The sequence below is a fragment of the Lepidothrix coronata genome, unplaced genomic scaffold (genome assembly GCF_001604755.1).
Source record: "Lepidothrix coronata isolate B3197 unplaced genomic scaffold, Lepidothrix_coronata-1.0 Scaffold393, whole genome shotgun sequence".
In the NCBI taxonomy this organism is placed as follows: domain Eukaryota; kingdom Metazoa; phylum Chordata; class Aves; order Passeriformes; family Pipridae; genus Lepidothrix; species Lepidothrix coronata.
In genome coordinates this window covers 129,951-137,728 of record NW_016690573.1, presented here as the reverse complement: position 1 = coordinate 137,728, position 7,778 = coordinate 129,951, and the positions used below count along the sequence as shown (strand labels likewise).

The 7,778-nt window shown below is 62.7% G+C and overlaps 1 protein-coding gene across 1 annotated transcript in view; it reads left to right on the top strand.

Annotated features, from left to right (window-relative positions):
- Window positions 1–1,274: 1,274 nt before the first annotated feature.
- Window positions 1,275–7,778, top strand: part of PROM2 (prominin 2) — a 10,669-nt gene continuing 4,165 nt past the window's right edge. The window contains exons 1-21 of the mRNA XM_017839257.1: window positions 1,275–1,509; window positions 1,803–1,852; window positions 1,976–2,178; window positions 2,273–2,393; window positions 2,592–2,655; window positions 2,737–2,826; window positions 2,930–3,129; window positions 3,658–3,732; window positions 3,812–3,875; window positions 3,990–4,149; window positions 4,564–4,716; window positions 5,062–5,185; window positions 5,736–5,827; window positions 5,912–5,996; window positions 6,103–6,249; window positions 6,354–6,425; window positions 6,521–6,613; window positions 6,713–6,766; window positions 7,074–7,154; window positions 7,334–7,402; window positions 7,556–7,645. Of these exons, the coding sequence (XP_017694746.1) occupies window positions 1,275–1,509; window positions 1,803–1,852; window positions 1,976–2,178; window positions 2,273–2,393; window positions 2,592–2,655; window positions 2,737–2,826; window positions 2,930–3,129; window positions 3,658–3,732; window positions 3,812–3,875; window positions 3,990–4,149; window positions 4,564–4,716; window positions 5,062–5,185; window positions 5,736–5,827; window positions 5,912–5,996; window positions 6,103–6,249; window positions 6,354–6,425; window positions 6,521–6,613; window positions 6,713–6,766; window positions 7,074–7,154; window positions 7,334–7,402; window positions 7,556–7,645 (2,322 nt within the window). The remainder of the gene's footprint in view (window positions 1,510–1,802; window positions 1,853–1,975; window positions 2,179–2,272; window positions 2,394–2,591; window positions 2,656–2,736; window positions 2,827–2,929; window positions 3,130–3,657; window positions 3,733–3,811; window positions 3,876–3,989; window positions 4,150–4,563; window positions 4,717–5,061; window positions 5,186–5,735; window positions 5,828–5,911; window positions 5,997–6,102; window positions 6,250–6,353; window positions 6,426–6,520; window positions 6,614–6,712; window positions 6,767–7,073; window positions 7,155–7,333; window positions 7,403–7,555; window positions 7,646–7,778) is intronic.

The following is a 7,778-nucleotide window of genomic DNA, read 5'->3' as shown; positions in this document are numbered from 1 at the left end:
AATGGTAAGTCATGGTGGAGATTGGAAATCATGGTGGGAATGGGAAATCATCATGGGCATGAGAATCATGGTGGGAGTGGAAAATCGTCATGGAAGTGAGAAATCGTGTTGGGAATGGGAAATCATCACTGGTATCCCCATCCCCACCCCACTGTGGGCAGCCGAGGCTCCTTTGCCGTGCACAGACACGCATATAAACGTACCATGCTAAGATCCCAGGCTTTCCTGACCCTGGGAATTTTGTCCCAGGATGGGGACCCAGCCCAGCCAGGGCAGGATTTTCCAGTCCTCAGCACCCTACTCCCAATAGGGTGGTGGGGAGCAGCTCCCTGTGCCCAGCCTGGAAAAACCCTGCCGGCACCTCCAGCTGGGAGCAGAGCCCCTTTTCCAGAGGGAGGGGAAGCACAGGGATTAGCATCCACGCCGGGAAGGGCCGGTTGGACCCGCCCGACTGAGCAGGGTCCCGGCTCCGGGGGTGCCCCGGGGCCGTCTGGGCACAGGGGGGCTGCTCCCCCCCCACAGGAGATCAGGTTGAGCCTCCTGCTTTTCCAGCCAAGCCTGTAATTATTGCTCGGCCGAGGAGCAGCAGCCGGCCCTGGGAAGGAGCTGTGGCTGCCTCGGGGTGTGGGACAGGGACCGGCTGAGCCTGGAAAACTCATCTCACACCTGGCCAGCGAGTGGGCATTGCCAGCTGGGCCCCAGCATCCCTTTCCATGTGTTCCCCCCTGTTTTCCCCTCCTGTTGCTACCCCAGGTCTCGGGATGCTTTTCCAAAGGGTGATACTGCCACACAGGGACCCCACCCACAGATGAGGATCCCCCCACAAGGGCTTTTTCACCCCCGAAGGGATGCCCAAATCCCAAATCCCTCCTTCCAATGTGTCCGTGACAGGGACAATCACCCTCCAGCCCAGGCACACAGGGTTCATCACCCCCTACCCCTCTTTGCCACCAGTTTTGGGAAAGGAGGGAGGGGCAGGACAGAGGGGGACCCCTCGACGGTGACTCAGGGATGCCGGGGGGGGGTTGCGAAACAGGCCCGGGATGGTTTGGGAGACGCCTCCACGCAGCCTCGCCAAGCCCAGCCGCCCCGGGGAGCCCATCGGGGGAACAAGCCACGGCAGCGTCTGGGCTGTGCGCGGCGGCCGACCCGTCAGGCAGGTTTCCCGGGGCAGGAGCCGTGCCTGGGGAGAGCCGTCCAGGAGCTGGGAATGCCCCTCCGCCCGCTCGCAGGCTGACGGAGCCCCCCGGCTCTCTCCTCTCGCCGCCGGAGCCATGCGGGCGGCAGGGCTACTGCTGGCCCGGGCGCTGCTGGTGGCCTGGGCACTGCTGCACCCCGCGGGCACCCAGCAGTGTCACCCCACCGGCCCTGCCACCGTCCTGCGCTTCACCGACCGCCACGCCGAGATCCGGGTGCCGGCGCTGCACCGCGTGCCCAGCCCGCTCGACCCCCTCTACGGGCTCGTCCGGCGCTGCCTGGACCTCATCCAGCAGAACCCCCTGCCCACGGGTGAGTCTTGACCCCGGGGAGCCGGGATCCCACTGCTGTGGGTGCCGGGATCCCCCTACTGTGGGTGCCAGGATCCCACTGCTGTGGGTGCCAGGATCCCACTGCTGCAAGTGCCAGGATCCCACTGCTGCAAGTGCCAGGATCCCAGGTTTTTTTCCATGTCCGGAGCTGCTCCAGGGGTTCTGAGCCACTCCACGGAGGAGGACTGTCTCCATCCTGGTGCTGCTGCCCCGGGAAGGTTGGGGGAGCATCGGGTGGGACCTATTTCACCAGTGCCATGATTTATTTTGCAGAGTTGCTCCGGGCAGCCCTGAATGACCCTGGATCAGTGCGGACATCGCAGGTGAGCCGGGATGTGGGGCAGGGGATCCCATGGGAGTGTTATCCACCTGGGACAGGGCATGTGGGTACACAGAGCACCCCAAACTCGGTGTCCCAGTACTGATGAGGCTCTCCCATCACTCAGGTGGTGCAGTACGAGCTGGGCTATGTGGTCTGTGCCGCCGTGGCCCTGCTCTTCACCGTGGCCATGCCGGTGGCCGGGATGTGCTTCTGCTACTGCCGGAGCCGCCGGCGCTGCGGGGGCCGCCTCCGCGCCCACCGGCGCTCGCTGGGCTGCCGGCGGCACTGCCTGCTGGCCTGCCTGTCCTTCACCTCCCTCGTCATCCTGTGAGTCCCTCGGAACGCCCCGTGAACTCGTGTTGGGTGGGGGGGAACCGTGTCCCGCGGGGCAGCCCCGTGACCGCCCGCTCATCCCCGGCAGGATCAGCGTCACCTGCGCCTTTGTCACCAGCCAGCGGGTCAAGGGGCAGATGGAGCCGGGGCTGGGGGCTGTGCCGACCACCCTGCGCACGCTGCGGCAGCACCTCGCCAACGTCCCCCAGGTGGGTCCCCAGGCGGCCTCACCCCGGGCACAGAGCGCTGCCCGGAGGTGGCCGAATTTCCCTCAGGGAGGGTGGTTTGGAAGGCGAGAGGAGGTGACGTGGTTGTATTTGAAAATGCGTTTTGAATGGCCAACGCGGGGCTTCCTCCCCTCCCCGCGGCTGCTCCCCCGGGGCTGAGCGGCTCCTCTCTCCCGGCAGGGCGTGCAGATGGTGGTGGACAAGTTCGAGGTGCCTCGCAAGCAGATAATCTCCGATTTGGGCGGTAAGTGCCCCGCCGGGCACTGGGGAGGGCGCATCCCGAGCTTCCCACGGGGATGCTGACGCGGCTCCCGATGCCTTGCAGGCCTCAGCCGGAGCGTGGGGCTCTCCATCCACACACAGCTCAAGGCCATGACCTACGCGGCGCTCTCAGACCTGCAGGACAGGGCTGCAGGTATGGCCGGAGCGCGGCTCCGCCGGGGCCCGGTGTCCAAGGGGGAGCCGGGGTGACCGAGCCTCCGGAGCAGCGTGAACTAGCCCTGGGCTTTCTCTTTAAGACCTACAGACCTCGCTGCACCATTTACAGATTCTTGACGGGACCTCGCGGGCGCTGGCGGCAGCGCGGGCCGAGCTGGAACCGGCGCTGCGGGAGCGGCGGGGCCGGGTGGTCGCCCTGCTCGACGATCCCCGCTGCACCTCCTGCGCCAGCGCCCTGGGCAGGGCACAGAGCCTGGAGCTGGGCGCTGACTACGGCAAGGTGGGACGGGGCGATGGGCACCCACCACCTCCCCAGGGCTCGCGGGTTCCTTCTTGTCTGCCTCGTGTCTAGAGAAGGGCAACGAGGCTGGGGAAGGGTGTGGAGCACAAGTGCTGGGAGGAGCAGCTGAGGGAGCTGGGGGGGCTCAGCCTGGACAGGAGGAGGCTCAGGGGAGACCTTCTCACTCTCTGCAACTCCCTGCCAGGAGGGGGGAGCCGGGGGGGTCGGGCTCTGCTGCCAGGAACCAGCAGTAGGACAAGAGGGCACAGCCTGGAGCTGCCCCAGGGCAGGTTTAGGTTGGCCATGGGGAAGAAGTTCTTCCCAGAGAGAGGGATCAGCCCTTGGAATGGGCTGCCCAGGGAGGGGGTGGAGTCCCCATCCCTGGAGGGGTTTGAGCAGAGCCTGGATGTGGCATCAGTGCCATGGTGGGGGGACAAGGTGGGGTTGGGTCACAGGTTGGACTCGATGATCTCAGAGGTCTTTTCCAGCCTCTGTAATTCTGTGATTTTGTGATTCTTCCACCCCAAGGTGCCGTCGGTGGAGAAGGTTTTGAAGGCCATGGCTGGGCTGCCCCGAAGCGACTTTGAGGAGATGATTCGCCAGGTTTGGGGGGGTCAGGGTGGAGCAGGGGGGTCCAGCGCCCACGCGCAGCTCCAGCTCAGCACCCCCTCTTTCCTTGCAGGGCAATGGCACCTTCAACTCCATCCCAGAGCTGGCCGTGGAGAGGATGGCTCAGGTCATCCAGGGTGAGTGAGGTGGTCAGACTAGGGACACCCTCCAAGGGGTGAACCCTGATTTGAGGGGGCACAGGGTGGGATGAGGGAACCATCCACGCCTCCAGCACAGCCTTGGCCCCGCAGATCTGCGGGAGGAGCTGTCCCACACCGCACAGAAGGTGCAATCCATCGCTGACAGCTTCCCCCTCCCCGACTACACCCGGCCCGCCAGCAAAGCCCTGGTGACGGCGGAGGAGCAGAGCCGGCCCTACCTGCGGGAGGTGGAGCGCTTCGAGCACTACAGGTGACTCTGGGGAGCAGGGAGGGGGGCAGGGGTGCAGCAGGGGTGGGTGCTGAGCCCTGCTGAGCCCCAGCTGGTGCCTCAGCCCCGTATATGAGGGCTGTGGGGAAATGAGCTCCATCTCAGCCAGACACAACACAAACCTGAACACAAACTAACAACTTGAAGCAACTTGAGAAATATTACACTCAACCTGCTGCTAAACTGAACTGTGGTAACATCGAGTTAATGGATTTAGAGACTTCGAAGCCATTGTTGATCAAGCACTTTGAGTGCTGCCCTTCCTTTTCTGAAGTGATGCACCTTACTCTCCTTTACATAGTGGTCTTGTGATACAAAGCTGTTCCTCAGCTGGTTCTCAGGATTAAACAGACAGGATGCTCTCTCGAGGCTGTGCCCTGCTGCTCTGCCCCCCAGGTGGATCGCGGGCACGGTGCTGTGCTCCATCATCCTCCTCATCCTTGCCTGCAACGTGATGGGAATGGCTCTGGGAGCCTACGGGCTTTCCAAGCGTGAGGACCCGAGTGACTACGAGTGCCGAGGAGAGGCTGGTGCCAAGTTCCTCCTGGTGTAAGCATCCCCCTGTGTCCCGAAGGGGCTGTTCCATCTCATCCCCCCCCAAAAAACCCAGGAGGGCAAAGCCCAGGGAGGAACTGGGAGGCAGCCCAGTGGAAAGGCTTTTGATGCCACCGCCTGCGCCGGGAGGAGTGGGAGAAGCGGCTCCTCCCTGGGAGCTGGCAGCTCCTGTGCCCTGGCCCCGCTGCCCGGCACACCCCACTCCCAGGGCCCTTCCCAGCCCAGCGTGCCCGGGCTCGGGAAGGAGCCGCGGGGCTGCAGCTGGACGGGCAGGTCCCTGCAAGCCCCGGTCCTGCCCTCTCGGGGTTGCAGACCCACCCCCTCCTCTCCCTCCTGCAGCGGCGTGGGCCTGGCTTTCCTGTTCTCCTGGCTCCTCATCCTCCTCGTTTTCGCCACCTTCCTGGTTGGGGGCAACATCCAGACGCTGGTTTGCAGGAATTGGGTCAACCAGGAGATTTATAAGGTGGGTGGCCACACATGCACCTGTCACCACATAAATCTCTGCTTGTGTGAGCCAAAATGCCTCCAAACGCTCTTTGTCCTCCCACTAATCCTCCCACTAAACCTGACTGGAAAAGCCCCATCCTAGACCAGAAGGTTAAGTTTAGGATGATGTCCTTGGATTTGCATCAGCAGCAGGGAATTTCCTTCAGGCTGTTAATTTGCTACCTGTGGGATCCCTGTTCCCTGGTCCTTGGGGATCCCTGGGGTGCTTGGGGCTGGCACATGGTGTGATGGTGCTGAGAGAGGGGTTGGGGGATTGGGAATGGGATCAGGACTCATCCCATGGCTGGACACATGCAGGCAGGTCCCAGCACAGGGCTGTCCACTGCTTTCCCTCTGAATACACTGGGTGAGTTTCTGCAGTGGGGACCGTACAAATAAAGGCAAGATTAGTTCTGGATGGGATGAGGTACCTCAGGACACAACTGTGAGGGCACAGCACCCCCAAAATCATTGCTGGGAATGCCTGTGCCTGACCCTGACCCTCTCTTTCCTCCTGTTTGGCCCAGTTCATTGATACCCCTGGGAATCTCCCTCCATCCATGAACCTCACCCACCAGCTCAACCTGAGGAGGGACTCCAACCTCAGTGCCACGTACCGGTGGGTGCTGCAAGAGCCCACCCCTGTCCCTGCACATCCAGGGCAAATTTGGGATCATGCTGCTAGCATCCCTTTGCCTTCCAGGGACTGCAAGAGCGGTGCAGGGCTGTGGGAGGTGCTGCAGCTCGACAGGTCCTACGACCTGGATGAGCACCTGAAAACCCCCAAGGTGAGAGCTGCTGGTAACGGCTCAGGGATGCAGTAGCTTTACTGGGGTTACTGGGATGGAGGTGCCTGGCCTCAGCCCTGCAGGATCCCTTGTCCAACCCTCACAGTACACGGCTGACTTCCAAAAACGCCTGGGAGACTTCACTGCCCACCTGGGGGACGTGCGGCTCCTGCGCAGCGAGGGCAGGCAGGACCTGGAGACCTTCGCCCGCAGCGGCCTGGACGAGGTGGACTATGGGCGCTTCCAGGAGGAGGTGAGGGGAGCTGGATCCCTCTGCAGGGAGCAGGATGCAGCCCCATACCGGGACAGTCCTCCAGGTTTGGATTTTGGGCAGACACCAACTCTGTTTTCCCTCAGATGAAAAACCCCTTGGTGCAGACCAGCCTGCCTGGCCTGGCCAGGAACCTCGAGGGGCTGCAGAAAATGCAGGTGAGCAGCAGGGCGGGTGGTGGGGGATCTCTCCATGCCCTTGGGGAATCCCTCTGTGCCCATGGGGGTGTCCTCACCCCGCTGTCCCCCCGCAGAGGAACAGCACGGTGGCAGGACGGCTGGGAGCCGAGGCCCGAGCCCTGTGGCAGATGCAAAACTCCACAGTGCAGTCACAGGAGGCTTTGGTGGTGAGTCTGTGCCGGGCTGGTGGCTTGTGGTACCACTGGCACTGCCCAGTTGTGTCCCTTTGAAGGCTTTTTCATCCTTCTCACCTCACTGTCCCACAGGCAAAGCTGGGGGAAAGCGTCCAGTTCCTCTCCCGCTTGGCGCCACATCTCAAGGTACTTCCACATCTTCTTCTAGCTCCAAAAAATATGTGGTGCCCTATGGGTCCTGTCTGCCAGTGTCCCAAAAAAACAGGGTGATGGGAGAGCCAGGAAAAACACCATCCAGGGAGGATCAATCTCCTTTGGTGATTAGATTTGCTGCTGCAAATCAGAAATCCCCCTGCAACAGGGGCACATCCCTCTTTCCCTGCCCTCCGGCAACCCGACCCAGCTTAGAGCTTGGCACGCCCTGCTCCCAGCACCCCGGGGCACCCATCCTGCTGCTCCCTGCTCTAAGGATGCTCTTGCTGTGCCCCCCCAGGAGCGGGTGAAGAGGACACTGGCCACCACGGCCTCGGTGGAAGCCCGGCTGCCCGTGCAAGCCCAGCAGATCCTGCGGCAGGTGAGACGGGGCTGAATGAGCCCTCGGGGGTACAAAATTCCAGAAGGAAAGAGCGCAAGAGGGGAAGGAGCACCTGAAGCTTCCAGCTCTTGTTCCAAGTCTGACATTAGCCCAGAGGTGGTTGGAGCAGGGCTGGAAATCATGGCACTGTCCCTCCACGTTGCCTTCCCCCTTCCTAGGAGATCGGTTGCTTCACGAGGAAGGAGCTGAGGTACTTCACCCAGTACCTGAACTGGGTGGGGCAAACGGTGAGTGAGTGCTCTCCTTCAACCCAGGGGGATTCTTGGGGCCAGGACCCTCCCACAGATCCCACATGCAATCCTTGAGCTGAGCCTTGGCAGCAAAATGCATCCCCCTGGGCCAGAAGAGCGCTTATGCCTTGTCTCTACCCCTTGTTCCAGCTGAGGGAGGACGTGGCCTCGTGCCAGCCCCTGGCCACGGCCCTGGACAACGGGAGGGTCATCCTGTGCGACCGCATCGCTGAGCCCTGGGTAAGGATCCCATCCCTCCGGGGGGGCCAGAGGGGACCTGAAACCAGGCTGGGGAAGGGCCAGTGTGAGGACACTGAGGGCACTTGGTGTGTTCAGCTGGAGCAGAGGAGACTGAGGGGAGACCTCAGTGCAG